Source organism: Nyctereutes procyonoides, unplaced genomic scaffold, assembly GCF_905146905.1.
Source record: "Nyctereutes procyonoides isolate TBG_1078 unplaced genomic scaffold, NYPRO_anot_genome, whole genome shotgun sequence".
In the NCBI taxonomy this organism is placed as follows: Eukaryota; Metazoa; Chordata; class Mammalia; order Carnivora; family Canidae; genus Nyctereutes; species Nyctereutes procyonoides.
The window spans coordinates 11780212-11801352 of NW_026575025.1; the positions used below are offsets into that span (position 1 = coordinate 11780212).

The 21141-nt window shown below is 55.4% G+C and overlaps 1 protein-coding gene across 13 annotated transcripts in view; it reads left to right on the forward strand.

Moving 5' to 3' along the window:
- Window positions 1–21141, forward strand: part of NRXN2 (neurexin 2) — a 97368-nt gene that overhangs the window by 34929 nt on the left and 41298 nt on the right. For 8 of the 13 annotated variants that reach the window (XM_055311479.1, XM_055311548.1, XM_055311524.1 and 5 more), the window contains 10 exons: window positions 3588–3749; window positions 4490–4928; window positions 8577–8963; window positions 9146–9349; window positions 15227–15253; window positions 16861–16980; window positions 17368–17749; window positions 18365–18555; window positions 20198–20371; window positions 20729–20848. In XM_055311479.1, coding sequence (XP_055167454.1) covers window positions 3588–3749; window positions 4490–4928; window positions 8577–8963; window positions 9146–9349; window positions 15227–15253; window positions 16861–16980; window positions 17368–17749; window positions 18365–18555; window positions 20198–20371; window positions 20729–20848 — 2206 coding nt within the window. The remainder of the gene's footprint in view (window positions 1–3587; window positions 3750–4489; window positions 4929–8576; window positions 8964–9145; window positions 9350–15226; window positions 15254–16860; window positions 16981–17367; window positions 17750–18364; window positions 18556–20197; window positions 20372–20728; window positions 20849–21141) is intronic. The other 5 variants (XM_055311498.1, XM_055311506.1, XM_055311540.1 and 2 more) reach the window with 1 other exon arrangement.

Here is a 21141-nt window from a genome sequence, read left to right on the forward strand (position 1 = left end):
CACCCAGATCGGAGACTGCCCCTTGCAGCCACCTCCAGCCACCCTCTATGCTCCTGGGGCATAGAGGGAGGCTGGATTCCTGTGTCTTCCGTGCCTTACTCCTCCTTCTCTGACTGCGAACGGCTGTTCCAGGGCAGAGCTGTGCCTCATTCCCGTTGGCTACTCAGTCCTTACGCAGGGCCCTGCCTGTCTGGGTTGATGGATTGATGTGGGTTGGGTGGCAAATGTCTTCTGTGTCTCGAGTCCTAGCTGTGGTGCTTATGACCGAAAGGAGGATGCTTGGAAACGAGCGGGTGGGGACTTCCTCCCACTGCCTTGAGCAGGATGTGGTGTGCGAGCAGGTATGTCTGGGTCAGTGATCAGTAGTTGAATGGGTAGTGGGAATGAGTGTCTGAGTCACCCTCTGCTGAGGAAGATGAGAGCCTCATGTCCCTTCCCTTTCTTTCTCAACCCATACATTGTCTCTGTCCTAGTGGTGGCTCCTCTCTCCTCCTCCGTTGGAAGGAAGCTTCTCCTTCCTGCACCTACAGCTCCCTCGCCTCCATCTCTGCTCTTCCCCATCTTCCCTGGCCCCGCATGCCTCCTTACCTGTGGCTGCCTCTTCCTCTCCTCCCCTGCTGGGCCTGGCTCCCAACCTTGGCCCTCTAACCTGCATGTGTCCCACCTGCAGAGGCTGTTCTGTCGCACGGCCCCCCTGCCCTCCTCCCCCGCCGGCCCCACCCCTTCCAGAAGCTGCACAGGGAGGGGGGTTGGGGGGCAGGGGCATCACGAACCCCTGGGGTGGAGGGGGACGGGGGAAATACTCCCCTGTTTCCTGCTTTTACTAACGAACCCGCCATTTTTGTGTCTGGACTTTGATTTGTCGGAGGGAACAGTTGGGTTTTACTAATCTCCGTCATCTCCCTCCTTGCCTTCCCCAGAGACTGTCCTCCATTTCCCCTACTCTCAGCTTCCTTTCTACCCAGTGCCCATCTCCCCGTTTCTCCCTCTACTTCCTCCAGCCCCAGGCTGAGCCCCCACTTCCTCCTATGTTACCCTGTCTCCTGCTACCCTCTCCCCCAGCCCCCAGGCCGGGGCTGCTCTAAAACACAGTTGCGAATTTGGGAGGCAGATAGGAGAGTGAGTAAGGCAGCCCTTTCCCAAAAGGGGCACCACATGGCAGTGACTTGCATAAAGCTGTAGTGGGCGAGGTCAGATTCGTGCCAGCCTGAAGGGGAATTGAGGAGGGCACTCCCGGCAGGTTAGGTCCTTCTAGCTGTAGAATGGCCAAGGCAGATGGGCTCGCTGCATGGACTGGGCCAAGGAGAACCCACAGGGTGAGGGAGATGCCAGTACCTCAGCCCCAGCTGGGGCTGAGGATGCAGCTGGGTGGCTCAGGGGAGGCTGGAAGGCCAAGCTCACTGAGGGAGGACAGGAAAGCTTCTTCCTGGGGATGTTTGGGGCCAGTGTTTCTCTGCGTCGTGAGGTGACTTGATGTTCACCTTTGATGACCATGATGTGCCCCTGGATTGTGCTGGGATTAATGTGGTTATGGGGACATGTCAGGCTGGGAGCTGACCCTTTAGAGGCTGACCATCTAGCTGAGGTGACCAGACACAGGCTCAGGAACTAATTAGTGGCCCACTTCCTGGTCTTGAGGTGGCATCAAGAGTGGAGGTGCAAGGTGGGATAGAGCTGAATTTGCCCCAGGGAGCCCCCTTCACCTACCACCCCTCCCCCTGTCTTATCCCACCCCTTCCTCCCAGTCCTCTACTTCCCTTTCCCTGGCCCCCTTCTGCCCATTCTAATCTTGTTTGCATGTTTTTGTGACTAATACTTTGATCCTTCCCTTTTCCACCCAGATCCCTACTTCCCAGACTCAGGTGGGTGGAGGGAAGAAGAAATAAACAATAATGACAACAGCCCTCCCCTTCAAATAAGACTCAAAAACTTTCAAACTGACCCCTCCCACAAAGACTTTCTGTCTTTGAACCTGGTCCCCCCAGCACAAGGTTTGATGGTTCCCAGGAGGGGGACCCCTTCAGCCCTCACTCTGCTCAACTGTACCCCCAATCTCAGTGAGGGGGATTCGAGGGCCCTGTGGGGGAAGTTCCGCTTGCCTCATTTTGCCCGTGTTCTTTAGGAGTTCCTAACATCCTCCTCCCTACCCCCATAACAATGGAACCCTGGAGACTAGTCTCAGGTCCTGGCTTGTGGCTTGTGCATATGGACTGGTATGGGTGGGTCATCACAGGATGTGACTGGAAGGCCCAAATCTCCACACGTTGCCTGAAAAGAGGGTCCTAAAGCATGTTTGGGGATTGGAAGTGGGGGGTGAGCTGTGGTCTGTGGGTGCACAGTGTTGGGTTCACTGTGAGCCAACTTCCTGATGGCCCCTATAGGAGCCTGCCCACTTTTCCTGGGTGACCATCTTAAGCCACAGCTTTCTTAGAGTGGGGTGCTCACAGTCCTGAAGCCCTTGGTTCTTCCTCCACAACCTTGCTGGGTCTGGAGCCCTTGCGGGCTGCTCCTATGGCTAAACTTTTCTGGGGTCAAGTGGGCATTTGTCTGGGGAGGGGGTAGATAAAATTTCCCTGCATTTGTCTCTCCTCTCCAGGGTCACTTCTGCCTTCCCCAGGCCACTGTTGAGCCCTTGTCATCTCCTTGGAACACTGGGTGCTCTTCTATCCTTACCCACGTTGCTTTCTTACCTGAATTTTCAGCCCAGGGTTAAGGTACCCTGGGGTTAGCCCTGTCCCCCTGTTCCCTAACCTGGACCTGAGTAATGAAGGTGGTGTTAGTAGGGAAGACAATGATGAAAAGAGGGCAGGCTGGTGAATAGGTAGAGGGCTGCCTCTCCTTGGGAGGCAAGAGAGCCACCGGCATATAGAGGGACTTGGGAAATAAACAGACCCTGGAAGAAGGCAGAGACCAGTGGGAGCCCTAGATGTTAGGGTGGTGGTGGTGGGAATCAACCCCAAGGGCATTATGTGTCCTTGAGGTAGTTCCAAATGCTGCCAGTAGTATCTGAGCTCCTATTCTGCATGCCCTTGCTATCTCCCACTTCCCTGCTGGGCTAAAACTGGAGGGACTCCTCAGTGCCCCAAAGAGACAGCTGTAGGTGAGGCAAAGCCACTAAGATCCGAGGAGAATTGGTGTTCTCTACCTCCTTTATGTGAGATGCTCTGAAATCACATGAAGATCCAGAGAGCACCTCAAGAGGAGGCAAGTGAAGATGCCATTTGCATCTCCCCATAATGGGGCCTTGTCCTGAGTTCCCCACTCCTCTGTGGAGCCATTTCCAGAAACTACTTCTTGGTGATCTTCATGGTGAGCATTCCAAGTACCCTTCAGGCCTCTGCTTGCTGAGATGGGGGCTGTGGGGCAGGCCTTAGCCCACCCTGAAACCATCAAATCTTGTGCTACCTCCTTTCCTGCCTTCCTTCTTTCCCCCCACTGTTCCTCTTCCAAGACAAGCAGACATAAAAATGGAGGGTCCCCCTCCCCTGCAGCCCCCTGGCCCCTCCCTTGCCCAGCCAGTGGCTTTTCCCAGGGAGTTGATGCCAGTTGTCTCCTTGTTTCTCCCCCTCCCTCCCTGGGCTGGGCAGGTGACCATCTCGGTGGACGGGATCCTGACCACCACAGGCTACACGCAGGAGGATTATACCATGCTGGGCTCTGATGACTTCTTCTACATTGGGGGCAGTCCCAACACGGCTGACCTGCCTGGCTCGCCTGTCAGCAACAACTTTATGGGCTGCCTCAAGGACGTGAGTAGGGCTAGGAAGGGTCTGGGGTCAGCCAGGAAACCCTTTGGTCCCTATCTTCAGTGGGATTTAGTCTGACGTGGCTAGCTGCCTGGCTCCTCTGTTCCTTCCAAGGTGGTGGGTGACCTTTCCTCTTCAAAACCTAATGCCCCTGACTCCATCAAGAGGCTTCTTCTCTCTCATTCCCTTGAACCACTGAAGGCCCCCTCCTCTCAGAGGACCCTTGAGGGCAGCAGTAGCACAGAGGAAAGAATATTGAATGTGAAGACCAAAGACCTGTGTTTGTCCTGGCTCTTCCACTCACTAGCTCTGTGACCTTGGCCAAGTCCGTTGACTTGTATAATTCTTAGTGTTTGTATCTGAAAAATGAGTAGTCTGTACCTACTTTTCAAGGTGGGTGTGAGAAGCAGATGAGAGTGTAAATAAAAATACTGTCAGTTGGAAGATGTCAAGGAGATGTTAGCAGTGACTGTCTTGCCATTATTATGCAACTGCAATTCAGCAGGCACTGAGGCTGCCCTGCTAGGCTGGGCCAGAGGACAGAGCACAGACCATAGTGGGACAAAGGAGTTCTAGGACAGAAGTCCAAGGCAGTGATCCCATGGCATTGAGGAGGGGACTCCCTCCACTCCCATGGTAGGGTCCCATGGTGGTTGCTGCCGCTGGGCAGGAGTGGCTGGACCCTGAGCAGCTTTTGCTTCTTCATCCCTGACCCCCCTCCACCCCCCCCACTCCCGCTGCAGGTGGTCTATAAGAATAATGACTTCAAGCTGGAGCTATCCCGCCTGGCAAAGGAAGGGGACCCCAAGATGAAGCTGCAGGGGGACTTGTCATTCCGCTGTGAGGATGTGGCTGCCCTGGACCCTGTGACCTTTGAGAGTCCTGAGGCTTTCGTGGCACTGCCCCGATGGAGTGCCAAACGCACTGGCTCCATCTCCCTAGACTTCCGTACCACTGAGCCCAACGGACTGCTACTCTTCAGCCAGGGCCGGCGGGCTGGGGCTGGGGCCGGCAGCCACAGCTCTGCCCAGCGGGCCGACTACTTTGCCATGGAGCTGTTGGACGGCTACCTCTACCTCTTGCTGGACATGGGCTCTGGGGGCATCAAGCTGCGGGCATCTAGCCGCAAGGTCAATGACGGCGAGTGGTGCCACGTGGACTTCCAAAGGGACGGGCGCAAAGGTCAGGAGGCCTGGAGGGTGGGGGACCCTTTCACCCTCCCCCTGCGGGACTTCCTTTCCAGGCCCCTCCCACACTGTTCTTCCCCTCCTTGCCCTGTCAGTCCCTTCCTTGTTCCTCCTGCCATGGTACATTGACTGGTAGGGGGTAGGGCTTGGAGTCAGCAGAGTGGGGTTCACACCTACTGTGTGTGGACGTTAGGCCCTTACTCAGCCCCTTGAAGCCCCAGTTTCATTATCTAAAAAAGTCCTTAAGAAGAGAAAATGACTGAATACCCGTAAAAGCGTTAGCATAGTGCCTACCACAGAGTAGATAGCCCATTCTCCTTTCCAACCATGCCTCCCTTCTAGCTAGGTCCATGCAGCTTTCATTTATGAATTCACTCAACAAATGCTTGTGGAGTACCTACTGTGTGCCAGGTGCTGTTCAAGGTGCTGCGACAGGATGAGGGCAGCTGAAACAGTCTTGGCTGTCTCGGAGCTCATGCTCAGGTGGGGGAGGACACAGATGCTAAACGACTTGACACTCCCACCTGGTGATGTTTCTAGCACAATAAAGTAGCAGGGAAGAGAGTGCTCAGGCCAAGCAGGTGCTATTTCTTAAAACTTCTGTTGCTTCCAGCCTCCCTTTCCTCTACTCTTCCTTTTTGGTCTTTTCTCTCATCCTCTTGTTTCCTGCCCAATTCTCTCTTCACTCTACCCCACCATGTTGACCATGAGAGAATGAATTGATGTAAAGGAGAACTGACATATTATCCAATGTGAGCATTTATCAACAACAGCTAAATTTTTATGTTCCCCCAGGTGTCACTGCACCAGACTCTTGAGACTGGGCGGAGGGGCCGTTTCCCCCCTCACACACGGGGAGGAGGGGCATGCTCTGGCTACCGGAAACATCAGCCTCTCAGGGCAGGCTGTTTCTTCCTTTCTCTTCCCCAGGGAAATGTCGCCTTCCCCAGACTTTATAGTACATGGGTTCATCCCCTGGTTTTGTCTCATGATGGCACCTGGGGGTCTTCACAGAGCAATTGCTGCCTCTCAGGGTTTCTCCATAGGTGACCAGTGACTTTCTAGATTGGAAGTTTGCCTAGGCCTTGCAGAAAACCCCAGGGCCTTCTCTTACTCTCTCCCTTCATTAAGTGGTCTTCTTAGCCTCCCACAGATCTCTAGAGCCCCCACGCCAGGTCTGGCTGGTCCTTGGGTCACTGTTTGACCAGCTCTGGCCATTTCTGATATCCCACGTTCACATATACATCTAAGCTCAGCCTCAGGGCAGGCATCCCAACAAAGCTCTCCTTGACTTTTTCCATGTGTTTCTTTTTTAATTGTGTTAAATGACACTTAACATTACCTTTTTAACTACTTTTTAAAGTGCACAGTTTGGTGGCCTTAAGGACCTTCCCACTGATATAACCATTACCACCATTCACCTCCAGAACATTTTCATCTTCCCAAACTGAAACTCTGTCCCTATGAAACACTAACTCCCTGTTCTCCCTCCCCCATCCCTTGACCTCCACAATCCTACTTCCTGTTTCTATGAATTGACTTGACTACCCTAGTGACCTCCTGTAAATGGAATCAATAATAATTTTCCTTTTGTGTCTGGCTCATTTCACTCAGTGTGTTTTCAGTTTCATCTATGTTGTAACATGTGTCAGCATTTCCTTCCTTTTTGTGGCTGAATAATATTCCATCCTATGTATATACCACCACACTGTTTGTCCATTTATCTGTCAATGGATACTTGGGTTGTTCCATTTCCATGTTTTAGAGCAAGGATCTTGGACCAAGACCTGTATTTGCTTTATTTTCCTCTTGTTGACTCTCCGTTATACATTCTTTTGCCATCTCTTTCTTTCCCTCCATCTTCCTTCTCCCACATTTGGTTCATTTATTGAGAGTCCAGCTGGGCAGTGTCCATGTCCTGGAGGCCCCCCCAGCAGGTGGGTAGAGTAGACAATCTGAGGAATCTGCTACAAATAGAAATGTGGGTGAGATCCGAGGGCCATATCTGGCAGCCTGGTGGGGGAATGGGTTTTAGCAGCAAGACCCTGGAGCATCTGACACCTTGTTGGGGGAGAACAAGCTAGGGCCATGTTATTAAAATAGGAGACAGGGGAGTGACTTCTCCAGTTCAGGAGAGATTTTGAGCAGAGGAGAATATGCTCCAGATGAGGATCCCCATCCAGGGAGGAGGCCCCAATTCTGCTTCCTTAGTTTGACACCGCATACTCATGCTTTAGTCTCCCATTGCACCCCCTACACTGTCCAGGATCTCTGGCCAGTGAGGCCTAATGGAGACCAAACCCTTATTACCTCTCTTTAACCCCATGGAGATGAGCAGACTTTTTTTTTTTTTTTTTTTTTAGAATTCTTCTTGAGAAAGGAGAGGGGAAGGAAAAGTAAAAAAATATAAACAGGGCAGCCCCGGTGGCGCAGCGGTTTAGTGCCGCCTGCAGCCCAGGGCGTGATCCTGGAGACCCGGGATCAAGTCCCACATCAGGCTCCTTGCATGGAGCCTGCTTCTCCCTCTGCCTGTGTGTGTCTCTGCCTCTCTCTCTCTCTCTCTGTGTTTCTCATGAATAAATAAATAAATAAATCTTTAAAAAATATAAACAGAATAGTTTCATTTTATAAACTTCTGCTTTTTAAAGATCTCAGTAAAGGGTTTTTTTTTTTAAGATTTTATTTATTTATTTGAGAGAAAGAGTGAGTGAGAGAGAGCATATGATCAAGGGCAGAAAGAGGAGAGGGAAAAGAGGGAAAAGCAGATTCCACTACTGAGCAGGGAGCCCCAAGCAGTGTTCTATCCCAAGGCCCTGGGGTCATGACCTGAGCCAAAGGCAGATGCCCAACTGCTGAACCACCCAGGCACCCCTCAGTAAAGATTTTGAAGCTCCCACTTGATCCCAAATCTTTTTCTTCAATATAACCAGCCTTTCCTTCCAGAGAATTCTGACAACACAGAAGCTGTGTTCCTAGCCTCCCCTCTCCTGGCTGTCATCCTGTGTCAGGCTTCAGGAGTGGATCTGCCTGCCAGGCAGAGGGTTGGATAATGCAGGCTCTGCATGGCACTTTGGCTCTGCTTCTTACCCTCTGGTGCTTCTTTGGGCAGGTTCCCCAATCTCCCTAAGCGTCACCTGCCCCTTCGAAATGGGATCATAATGGACCACTTTCATAGGGTTACCTTGAGACTCGGATGTGAGTGAAGTGCTAAGTGCCTGACATACAGTCTAAAAGTTCAATAAATGTTAGTAGGAGGAAAACACTTTGGATTCAAACCTTTTAGCTTCCTTAGGGTTCCATGCCTCTGGTTTCTGGCCTAAGGGATTAGCTGGGGGAATGACCTATGAGTGATCCAGCCCTTTTGGGGCATGTCCGCCTGCGGTTGGCATCCTCTGAAGACTCATGTAGGTGCAGGGAGAGGAGTCTGGACAGAGGCCCACTGCCCACGGCAGCTGGCTGGAGATGGCTCACCTGAGTTCCTGAACTTGGAATATTTGTCAGGTCATATCCATGGCAGCAAATAAGGCTGACCCTCTGGCCCAGGGCTACGGGTGTGGGGTGGGAGGCCAGGGATCTCTTTCTGGCGCATGTTGACTCTCTATCCTGCCTTCGTCACTGAGGCACACTCTCCATTGATCCCTAGGCTCCATCTCAGTGAACAGCCGCAGCACACCGTTCTTGGCCACGGGGGAAAGTGAGATTCTGGACCTGGAGAGTGAGCTGTACCTAGGCGGTCTCCCTGAGGGGGGGCGGGTGGACCTGCCTCTGCCCCCAGAGGTGTGGACAGCGGCGCTCCGGGCTGGCTACGTGGGCTGTGTGCGAGACCTCTTCATAGATGGGCGCAGCCGAGACCTTCGGGGCCTGGCCGAGGCTCAGGGGGCAGTGGGCATCACCCCCTTCTGCTCCCGGGAGACACTGAAGCAGTGTGCCTCTGCCCCCTGTCGCAATGGGGGCATCTGTCGAGAGGGCTGGAACCGCTTCGTCTGTGACTGCATCGGGACCGGCTTTCTGGGGCGGGTCTGCGAGAGAGGTGAGGCTGGTTTTCACTCCACATGTCCCCACTGCCCTTCCTTGTGCCTCTTCCTCAGGGTGCCCCTCCTTCACGGGCCAGCCCTGGGTCTGCCATCCTTGTAACGATCCTCTCGGTCTTCTCTTTCCCTCCACTGACCTTCACCTGTACCCCGATTCCCTCTTCCCCCACTTCTGGGGCAGAGGCCACGGTCCTGAGCTATGATGGCTCCATGTATATGAAGATCATGCTGCCCAATGCCATGCACACGGAGGCGGAGGATGTGTCTCTGCGCTTCATGTCCCAGCGGGCCTATGGGCTAATGATGGCCACCACCTCCAGGGAGTCAGCCGACACCCTGCGCCTCGAGCTGGACGGGGGCCAGATGAAGCTCACTGTCAACCTCGGTAACCACCCCAACTTGTGTTCTGGTCCCTTCTCTGTCCCTGCCTCTCACCACACCCCCTCTGTCTGGAGAAGCTGGTGGTAGCACCACTGAGAGTGGGTAAGGGAGGTGCCCCTGAGAGCTTCATCCCCAGCAAGGATGCACAGTGTAGGGGATTTGGCAACACTATGTATGGGGGGGTACCCTGAGTATGGCCATACCATCTACCCAAGTGCGCTTGGTATGACAACCGCTCTCCCGGGGCACTCATTTGGGTTTGGTGGTGTCTGTCTTGCATACACGTGTAACAATATAGCTTATTCTTGGTTGTCGGCTCATCCACTTACTCTTTTGAGGGTTCATTCATTTGGGAAGGACCTGCAGATGCCTAGTGGTGTTAAGCCTGAGCGCAGGTCAGCTTGTCTGGAGATGAAGAGGACCTGGCCCTGTACGTAGCCACTCTCATCTGCTCTGCGTTTAAAGAGCTGTGTGTTTGTGTGCATAGGTACACAGGTGACCCTGGACATCTCAGGACATATCTTTCTTGTCTGCTTTCACGTTTGAGTCCCATAGCTGCCCTGTGAAGCCACAGGATCACCTGCTGGGCTTGGCTTTACCTGTTTTATAGATTGTGAAATTCACATACTGACTTATCCAACATCATAAAGCCAGCAATAGCTCGGAAGGAGCCCAGACTCAAACCCAGGTCCTTTGCCCTAAAGTACAATGTTCTCCCATTGCCTTTAACAGGCTAGGGGATAGAGGGCAACAAGAATCCTCACTGTCAGACAGTTTGCCGTCTCTGCTCCTGCTTAGAGCAGGCTGAGGCCCCACTTCACCAGGCAGTCCCCAGGGTGTCTGTATAGGCAGGACCATCAGGCCTGCTGGGGCAGAAAGGAAACAGCAGGTGCACTCACTTGGCTCATGTCTATGGAACACATTGTAGATGCCAGTGTATTCTGCACCTGGGTTACAACAGTGACGACGAGGAGCCTGTCTTGGTGAGGCTTTTGGTCAGGGGAACACTGGAAATTAGAGGTCCTGAGCCATCCAGGGTGGGCTCACAACTGTCCATTTCATACCAGCCTTGCTAAGCACATAGAAGTATAGCCCCCAGGGGCCTGCCACATCAGAAGATTCGGGCCACGGCCACGAGGGTGACTCATCGCCTCCTGGGCAGGAAGAGGAGTAGGACTCTTCTGAGCAGATTAGGATCCTCAACTGGAGAGAACACAAAGCTTTGAGCTTTTAAATATTGATCTAGAGTTTCACCCTAACTTTGGTCTCTAGGCCATTTTGTGGGACAGACTGTGGCCTTTTGGGGCCCCATTGCCTTGTTAATAAATTTATAAAATGTCTTTCCTTTTCCCTTTTGGCCACTTGGTCTTTGTACTCCTAGGACAAGGATTTGCCAAGCAGGGTGGGGGCTGGAAGCAGGGAGGTGTGCAAGTGGCCAGGGTTCCAGAGTTGGGAAACGTAAGGGCTCTGTGAAGCTCTGCTTCTGGCCATCATCACAGCCCACAGAGTGGGTGGTGGGGGGCAGCGCTGCAGGGGGAAAGTGGGAAGGGAAACACCCTCTGGCCGATGTTCCGTGGTCTGTACATCCCCTGGCACCCCTGAAATTGTCACAGGAGGAAGGCACCAACCTAGGACCCCATGAGTGGCCCCTCGCTTCTCAGACTGCCCTGGTCTGTGTACCCAGACCCAGTGTGACATAGTCCTTCGCCCTGAGAGGTGTGTGTTCTCCTCACAGTAAGCACATGGCTCCTTGTGTTTGGTGGTGATACAATCGAGAACCTCTCTGGCCTTCTGTTTACAGGGAAGGCAGATGCCTCCTCCTGACTTGGGCTGTCTTTAGACAGGAGGCAGTGTCCTTGGCCAGGAAAAAGTTCTCTGGCGGGTCCTCAGGACCTTTCACCCTTAGGATCTAAGACCCTCACCTTCCCATTAGCATGCTTTTCAGTCTGTGCCTCATAAATACTTAAAAGTCAGAGAACAAGGTGTCCCCCAGGATGCCGGCCAGCAAGACAGTCCTCCCATCTCTCACCTGTCTTATAGCCTCTCACCCATGGCTGTGCCGGGCCCCACGCAGAGATGCCATCTCTAATATGGCTCATGACAAGCTGTGACCAAATGCTTGGTACAGATGCAGTTGTCGATAATACCAAGTGACACGTGTCTGGGGAGGCATGTGGCTGCTGTGTGATCCACACCCAACCATTCAGCCTTAGGCTCTGATGGGAAGAGCATTGGGCCTGGGGCCAGGAAATCTGGGTTTCAGACCTGGTCTTTTCGACTCTTGGGTAAGTCATTCCCCTCTTCTGAGCCTCTGCTTTATCTGTAAAATGAGGTTAAGGATCCTTGCTCTGCTTACCTTCTGCGGTGGTTTTGAGGCTCAGATGGAATAATGGGAGTGAAGGCATTATACAGAAGCATGATGCATACATAGACACTCATCCAGCCTTCTCAAAGACAGATCTTACCAGGGTAGGGACCTAAGCTTAGAGCCAGGCCTGGGGCTTGCTTCCACATTGCATGACCCAGTCTGGCCCCTGCTTCTCCATCCTGCTTGCTATCCAGGGCTGTTGGGGCCTCACAGGTGAGGGACAGCACCAAAGCTCTGGTTCTGGGCAGGATTTACTGCTGGGGAACAGAGGGAAACCTGGCAAGGCTCGATCTCTGGCCTCAAGGTCTTGTCCTGTAGGGAAGGAAGGCAGACGTAGGGGGGCAGCTGTGCAACCTGTCAGATGCTCAGTGGAAGGACACAGGCTTGGTGCTGAGTCCTAAAGAAGAAAGTGAGGCTGCCAATGACCACTTGGGGGGATAGCCTGGAGGAGGCACTCAGTGCCAGCTTCAGGAAGCAGGGCATTTGCAGGGCCAGGAAGGACCAACCAAGAGCTGCTGCCTCCTTCCAGGCAGAGGATGCTAGAGAAGCTGGACAGTGCCTCCTGTTCTGTCCCTTGGCCTCCACCATGCCTGCAGACATTGAGCAATACTGTAAGCACCCTGTCTGCAGGGTGGTTGACTTCCGTTCCCAGAGAACACTGGACTCCCCTGGATTCTTCACCCTGTTCCAGTGTAACCTGTGATCCTGGGTCCTTTTGCCCTTGGTATGGCTTCCCAGGCCATTGCCCAGCCTGGGCCGTCCCTTGGGGCCCTCCACCAGGCGGGCACAGTCCCAGCCATCAGTGAGGCTGACATGAACGGCGTATCATAATTAGAGAATCTCCAAGCTGGAGCTACCCTTAGAAGCTATCTCCTCCAGCCAGCACCCCACCTCCCCACCTGTCTCATATGCGAATTAACTGTTGGTTCCTGCATCTCTGCTCAGAGGTCCGTGTCCCAGGCCCCTTCCTCCGATAACCATTCTAATCACTGGGTCCACTCTTTCTGAAATTCCCACTGGCAGACCTTTCAGGCCATACAGAGTAAGCTTATCTCGTTCTTGTTGTAAGCCAGGCTGAATAAGCATTATGTTCCAAAGCCTGTTAATTCCTGAAGCCGTGGAAGGGTGCTTTGTTCCCATCTGGGGCCGACAGTGGTTCCCAGGCTCTTCCAATAGGCTGGGCTGCTGGGGGGAGTGCTCTGGACAAGCACTGCATGCCGCCGCTCTTAAGTGTTACCTCTGAGACGAACCTTTGGTCCGTGGGCTCCTGAGGCTCCTTGCAGAGAAGCCTTGGACTCACTGTCTCCAATCTGTAGGGTCTGAGTTGGGCAGGGGATTGAGTGGGGTGTGCGACAGGAAGCCTGGGTCCTTTACCCTAGGTTCCTTAACATGCAGGTGTATCTGTTTCTGTACACACTCATCCCCTCATCCTGGTCTCTGCATCCTGCCAGGACTCTGGTAGGTCTGCATAGACCTGTCACCTCCGTTCATTCCCTGAACCTGAGACACAGGTGACTAGCTAACAGGTCACTTAGCTAAAGCTGCCTGAGCTGGGCTCTGGGCGGGTGCGTGTGTGGAAGGGTTGGCACCTGCTCTCACTCCTGCTTTCTGCTGGCCTCTGGGATGGTGCCGGCTCTTTCCTGCAGTCTTCATGGGGTGCTCGCTGTCCCCAAATCCCACTGGAGTGGGGCTTCTGAGAGTGGGGTCATTGCCGGGGGCGGACCTGGAGCTGACACCTCTTCTCTGGACAGATGGGCCCCCATTCCCAGTGCTCCCCTGCTGGGCAGGGGAAGAACAGCTTTTCCCAGCAGGGGATCACCTGCCCTTCCAGCCTCTTTTTTCTTTTTTGGACCCTTCATTGGTGAAGACTCTGCTGGCCCAAAGAGAGCCCCCGCGACCTGACTCCAGGCCTGGCACCCTCCCACCCTTGCCCTGACCCCTCCTGTAGTGTCTTCCCTTGGCTCCCCCTTCCTTCCTCTTCTCTCTCTGCACTCTTTCTACCTCCTTCCTCTTACTGTGCCTCTGACTTCCCCCTGAACCTGTTCCTCGGCCTTCCTCTGCTTTCTCTTCCCTCCCTTGGTGCCAGGCTGTGGCTTAGGGTCCCGGCTGCTCCCCCCCACTCTTCTGCTGTGGTTGACGACGCGTGTAGAGCTCAGCCGTACTGCCCGAGGGGCCCGTGCCCTCAGAGCCACAGGGGAATTGGTTTACCTCCCCTACAGGAACCTTCAGGAGCCCACGGGATGCCACATGCCCCCCTCTGCCTTTGCTTCCTGGGTGCAGGGGTGCAGGTAGAGCCTGTCCTGGGAGGAGCCGCAGGATGCCAGGATATTGCTGGAAGCTGTCCTTTTCCTGAAAGACCAGGGCCACCCCACTAGACACCTGTCTCTTGTTCTCAGCTCACAGGAAGGAAGACTGAGGCTCAGAGAAGAGAGATTTGCCCACAGCCACATAATGAGATTAGGATCCAGCTCCTCTGCCCCAGGGTGTAGGACTTCCTGCGGCCTTAGGCTATCTGGGTCTGATGGCTTGGTGCAGGTGTCCAAAGGGCCCTAAGCCTCAACTTCCTAGGACCCTAGTGTTCTGTTCCCTCTGTAGGGGTGGCCACCTAACACGTTGTGGGTAATGTGTCCCTTCGGGGGGGCATCCCAAGGCCCTGGGGCCCTGGGCTGCAGTTTTGTGTAGATAGTGTGCTTTCTGGCCACGTGGAGCCTGCTGATCCTGGAGTCATAGGATAGCAGTGCTGGAGCAGAGAGGTGGGGCAGGAGCAGGAGACTTTGCCTGCTTGTCCCAGATTTGCTGTGTGTCCTCTGAAATCATAATTTGGGGCCTCAGTGTCCCCATCTGTGAGGCCCTGACCCCTCCGTAGCACGGATTGATACTAGCTACTCTAGGGTGAAGGATCACTGCAGTCCCCAGTGGCAGCCTTGCATCCTCCATATTAGGAAGGGTAGAAGAAGGTTCCTGTAGCGGTGGTGCTACTCCCCTGGGACTCTGGGAGGTGTATGGCCACCGGAAGGGAGCCCTGGGACAGACCCCGTCATTTAGCTCAGAGCCCAGGGCGGGCATGGAGAGTGATGTGTCACAACTTGGGCTCTGAGCAGGAAGTCGTCCCAGAGCAGGGGATGCAGGGCTTCTGGCCCTCCCCAGACATCTCCCTCCCAGAAATGCGGAGATGTGGGGTGGGTCAAGCCTGCAGCCCCACTATGATCCCCTGTACGACTGGGATTCCCAAGGTGCCCATCTCCCTCAGACACGAGAGGCCTGGGCTCCTCTTCCCATCACCTGACTGCCCTGCCTCCCAGCTCTGGGGAGGGTTGGAGCCCTCTTGGGGGCAGGAGGGATGGATCCAACTGAGGAAGGGAAGAGGGCACCTGGGCACGCGTGGTCCCCAGAAAGTGGTCCCGGGGGGAACCCCCGCCCGCAGACACCCCTCCCTATGAAGGATGTAAAAAAAAAAACTTGTTCTACCTTTTTGTCTCCCCTCCCCCTCTGCCCGCCCCATGGCCCCCCCAGACTGCCTGCGCGTCGGCTGCGCACCCAGTAAGTGGCTTCCCTCTTCTTCTGCAGAGCCCCCAGGGTCCTGGGATGCTGGGCACTGGGATCTGGGGAGGGACAGTGTGGGGAGGACAGCCTTCCTCACTAGCCTGTGTGGGGATTGGGCAGTGGGTGTGGGGAGGGGAGCAGGCATGAGGGCGGTGGGGGTGGGGTGGCTGTGGAGGGCAGAACCAATGAGGCTGAACCAGGAAGGGCTGGTGGAGGGCCCTGGGTCAGCACGCTCACTAGCTCTGAGAAGGCCAGGAAACCTTGTCATCTCAAGTCCCCAAGAAGGTGGGGCAAAGACTTGGTGGGGGGGACAAAGACTTGGTGGCACCCGCAGCAGGACAGCCCCCCACCCTATGGCCAGAAGAAGCCAGAGAGGCGCTGGGAAGTTCCACTGCATCTTCAGAGGTGGCCACAAGGGGGAGGGCGAGGCCCGCAAAGAAGAAGATGAGGGTCAGGGCTTCAAAGTTCAGCCCTCCACAGCTCCTGTGTCAGGCAGGGGCTGAGTTTCTGCCATGTGGGGGTGCATTGAGAGGGGGTGCATTGAGAGGCTCTCAGCTGGGTGAGACGGAGAGCAGGTGTGGACATTTCTGAGCATCCGGGTGTGCTGGGCTCAATGTTCTGTCTTCGGGAGAGTGTTTCTGCGTGGTGTGCCCTGATGTCATGCAAGAGAGCACTGGGAACATGGCAGACACAGGCCGAGGGGCTGTGTGTGTGTGTGTGTGTGTGTGTGTGTGTGTGTGTGTGTGCACGTGCACGCTCAGCGTGGTTCTGTGTGTGTTTGGTACCTGTGTGCCCATGCGTGGTGAACCCTGTCCCCGCTAGCCTGAGCACTGGGGGTCTGGGTGGTGATCTGGGAGTGCAGCACAGTTTCATATCGTCCTAAAGAAAAAGATATTTTGTTCTAGACTTGGGGTCAGATAATTCTGATCTTGAATAAATGGTCATAATTGCTAAGAAACGTTCCTCTCTCTGGCCATGTTGGTTGTGCTGCGTGTGTGGTTGCACATCCAGGGGTGTGGAGTTGACCAATTGTGTACAGAGAGGTCACATGGGGACCCTCTGTAGATGGGGGAGCTGTGTGTCTGTGTGAAGGTCTCACTGCCAGCAACGGAGCTGGGAGTACACAATACAAGTGGGAGCATGGTAATGCTCTGTATTTTTGAAAATTATAGGTCTATGACTATATGCTGGGAATTTCACTGCTGGCTACACACACTGACATTGAAGTTCCTTAGAAGACTTGGAAAGAAAATGTTGGTTGTAGATATGGGTGTCTGTGTGCAAGGCCTCAGGGCACAACTCTGGAGGCACCATTCTCATCAAATTCTAATCCAATGATGCCCTTGGAAATTGCCCAGAATGGCAGCACTGAGTGTTATCTGGATTTATGACCGGGTGTGTAAAAATAGCATGAGTGTGTGTACTTGTGTGTGTGTGTGGGTGTGTGGCACAGCTGAATATGTGCCATAGGTTGAATGTGTGGACCTGGGCGCACATGTGTGTATGCGGGGGGTGGGGAGAAGACTCTGTGTGCTTGGGGGGGCCCACAGAGCCATATGCGAGTGCGTGTGAGGGCCGTGCTCACTCCCCCATTGGTGCCACAGGTAAAGGCCCTGAGACGCTCTTTGCGGGGCACAAGCTCAATGATAACGAGTGGCACACGGTGAGGGTGGTGCGGCGTGGCAAGAGCTTGCAGCTGTCTGTGGACAACGTCACCGTGGAAGGTAAGTGGTCTGAGACCAGGGAGTGGATACATTTCTAGCGATCTGTGGGTGGCCCTGTTCTTGGTGACAGCTGCCTGGGTCTCCACTCCTAGGGACCACATTCTGGCGAGCTACCGTGGTAATCTCTCCCTGAGGGTGGTATAGTATGGGGGGCCCCCCTGACCATGGGGGACTGTTTTAGCTCCTTGCAGGTGGCATGGCCCCGGATGGCTGTGAGCACTAGGCCACTGAGTTGTCTGGCTCCTCCTGGGCCCTGTTGTCAGCAACCCCCCCCCACCACCACCACTGAGGCTCTTATGTGGAGCCGAGGCTCCTGGCACCCAACGCCCAGCCCCGGAAATGATCCCCCAGTCTGCCTGCCTCATCTCTGTCTCTGGTCCTGAGCAGGACAGATGGCAGGAGCCCACACGCGGCTGGAGTTCCACAACATTGAGACAGGCATCATGACAGAGCGGCGCTTCATCTCTGTGGTCCCCTCCAACTTCATCGGGCACCTGAGCGGGCTGGTGTTCAACGGCCAGCCCTACATGGACCAGTGCAAGGATGGCGACATCACCTACTGCGAGCTCAATGCTCGTTTTGGCCTGCGGGCCATCGTGGCCGATCCTGTCACCTTCAAGAGTCGCAGCAGCTACCTGGCTCTCGCCACGCTCCAAGCTTATGCTTCCATGCACCTATTCTTCCAGTTCAAGACCACAGCCCCCGATGGGCTTCTCCTGTTCAACTCGGGCAATGGCAATGACTTCATTGTCATCGAGCTGGTCAAGGGGTGAGGTGCTGGGCGCGGCACCACTGGCGAGGAAGGGATTCCCCTTCCTGGGCTGCCCAGAATCTGGCCCCCAGCTGCTGGCTGAGACATCCAGTCCCCTGAACCCATAGCTCAGGGCTCAAGTCCCCAGCCACCTGCCAAGATGGAAAAGCAGCATCCCCTTCCTCCACTCTGGCTACTCCCCAGTTACTGCCTCACCAGGATTTTCCCAGTTGTGTCTGTTTTTCATTCACTGTCCTGGCTCAGGCAGGTCCTCTCTGTAGACAGAAGGCAGGGCCCCTGCCCTATGGCCTCTCTTGTCTGAGGACCCCCTCCCAGAGCATCTCTGTCCCACCCCTGGAGGTCCCTGTTGTCCCCACGAATCTCTCCCCCCACCAGCTCCCCTTCTGAGCCTGTTACAGGATCCGGCTCCTCTGTGGCCCTCCATCCCCACGTTCTCTGCGTGATCGGACCTCACACCAGCAACCTCTTGCCCTTGGGCTGGGTCCTTCTGCTCCTGGGTCTCCCTCTCCATCCTGTGGTACCTAGGGTCCCCGCAAGCCATAGCTCCTCTTTACTCTGCCTTCCCAGCACTGCCCCTGCCTTGACCGGTGTCTCCTCCCTACCATGGGGCAGGTACATCCACTACGTGTTTGACCTGGGGAATGGCCCATCCTTGATGAAGGGGAACTCAGACAAACCGGTCAATGACAACCAGTGGCACAACGTGGTGGTGTCCAGGGACCCAGGCAATGTGCACACTCTCAAGATCGACTCCCGCACGGTCACACAGCACTCCAATGGAGCCCGAAACCTCGATCTCAAAGGTGGGGCCTGGGGCCTGTGGAGGAGGCCTGGCCCTAACTCAGACACCTCTCGGCCTCAGCAAGCTGCCTCCCATCCCTGACCAGTGTGCTCTTTCAGTTGGGTGGTCCTCTCTCTCCCCCGCCCACAGTCTCCACCTCCTTCCCCTTCTCTGCTGTGTCCAGTCTGATGTTTTCGGTTCAGTTCTCCAGGAGGCTGCCCTCAACACGTAAAGCCTGGCCACAGGATATGCCTTGGGGGGGGGGGAGCTTGGCGGCCTCGCTCTAGAGCTAGCAGTAGGTGGTCCAGGGCTTCTGAAGGCCTTTTGGCCTCCCAGCTTGAGCAGTCTGCCTTGGTTGAGGGCTGGAAAGGGATTGGGGAGCTTAGCGCCCTGGCAGGTGCCTCCTCCAGATGGGATAGGAGGGAGCAGTTGATAAAGGGACAACGGAGTAGTAGTTGTGGGGTGCCTGCCTGCTGCCTTTGTCATATACACTGGGCACTGGCTAGGCTAGCTCAGGCGACTCTTGGATTCAGGCTTCCCTTGTAGGCTTTGTGTCATACCAGAGTCACGCATTCCCCGGGCCTCTTGGGTAGCCATGGAAGTAGTCCTTGCCTGCCCGCAGAATGGGTGCCTGAGAGAGCAGGGAAGAAGGAGGAGCCTCCAGGCCCAGGGCTTGGAACAAAAATGAAGATGAGGCCTGAGGCTTCTCGAGGCCACTGGGGCAACATGAGCCACCTCTTTCACAGGCTCTGAGTAGCCCTCAGCCCCTGGGGACCCCTTTGTGTCAGTGTGATTCAGACTGTCTGGGCTAGGGGAGGGTCCTCAGAGACCAGGGAATTCACCCACCCCCCCCCCTTGGAGAGGAGAACATGGGAGCTTCAGAGGCTAGATAGCTTGCCTTAGGTCACCAAGTGAACCGGACTCAGAGTTGGAGCTGGAAGCCTGGTCAGGTACTGGCAGAGTGCTGCCAATCCTCCAGGCCCCCTGAAGGGGGCGATGTGTCACAGATAATCCATAGTGGCGGCAAACCCCAGGGTGGCTTGGGCTAGCTAGTCTTGTGTTGCAAGGAGCTGGTGGCCAAGACTGTCTTGCCGAAGCTTTGCTATGGGCTGGCCAAGACTTCCAGGGAGTTGGGTGTGATATGGCCAAGCAGCAGTGCCTGGGATCAGGTGTCCCTGAAGAGAACTTCCTGGAGTCACTCAGAGTCCCTAGGCCCAGCACTGGTTGTGGGGGAGAGGGAGATAGGGTCAGAGCACTGAGCTGGCTGAGAGAGGCTTGAAGGAGCCGTGGGAACAGAGAAGTAAGGGAGTGGGAGTGGTGCAGATGGGGCCTCATGTCTCTGAAAGGCCCTGATTACAGGCCGGAACTGGAATCAGATGTGTGGGAGAGAGCATGGAGCCCGTTCTTCCAGCTGCTCCCACCCCTCCCCACCAACCCCGCCCTGGGCATCTGGGCTTCTCTTGGGGTGGGGAAGCAGACAGATGGCAAAGTGGAGAAGGAAGAAGGAAGAGGTGGGGGTGGGTCGTGGGATCTCCAAAGAGAAACTGGAGTCTGGGAGGGAGGGGATGCTGCGGGCTGGGAGGATTTGTCAACCAGATGCTGGTGTCCCAGGAGGGGGACGGGGACACCAGGGTGCCTAGGTTTTGACCTCTCTTCTTTTGCAGGGGAATTGTACATTGGTGGTCTGAGCAAGAACATGTTCAGCAACCTGCCCAAGCTGGTGGCCTCCCGGGATGGCTTTCAGGGCTGCCTGGCCTCGGTGGACCTCAATGGACGCCTCCCAGACCTCATCGCTGACGCCCTGCACCGCATCGGGCAGGTGGAGAGGGGCTGTGATGGTGAGTGTAGGGTGGAGGCGTTAGGTGTGATTCTGCAGGCTGCAGGAGGGCCAGCTGCCCAGGTGCACTGGGGCAGCCAAAGTGCCCCCATAGCTCCGGGGCAGGGCTGCAGGGGCTGAGGGGTCTCTTGCCCTTCCTATTGCCTCTTACCTCCACCCCTTATCACAGGTCAAGCCCAAACCTAGCAGTCCCTGAGGTTCCTTCCCCTTGCCCCCATTCCCTTGTCAGGTTTTGGCCCTTTTAGGCCTGGCAGGGCTGAGAGCCGGACCCCTGGCCTGGCTCTGAAGCTTTCACACCTCCTGGGGAGGGAGGGGTCTTGACTGAGTGGGGGGTGTTCCTTCCTCCTGCCTCTTCCAGGCCCCAGCACCACCTGCACCGAAGAGTCCTGTGCCAACCAGGGCGTCTGTTTGCAACAGTGGGATGGCTTCACCTGTGACTGCACCATGACTTCCTACGGAGGCCCTGTCTGCAATGACCGTGAGTGCCCGGGGAGCTTCTGGCCCAGGCCCATCTGCAGGGACCATCAGGGAGGGAGGAAGGGTCTCTGAGAGCCATTCTGCTTCCTTCTTAGCCCTTCCTGTTGAGAGCCCAAGGGGAGCTGCTGGGTACCTGTCCACTCTTGGAGACTTTTCTATTGGGCCTGTGCAGGATTGCTGCTGCTGAATCTTGGGGGCAATCTGTTGCCAGGTGGCCTCCTCTCCTCATTCTGAGCTGGTTGGACACCACTCCCTTCACCTATGACCAAAGGTGTCAGGCTCCATTCCTCCTGG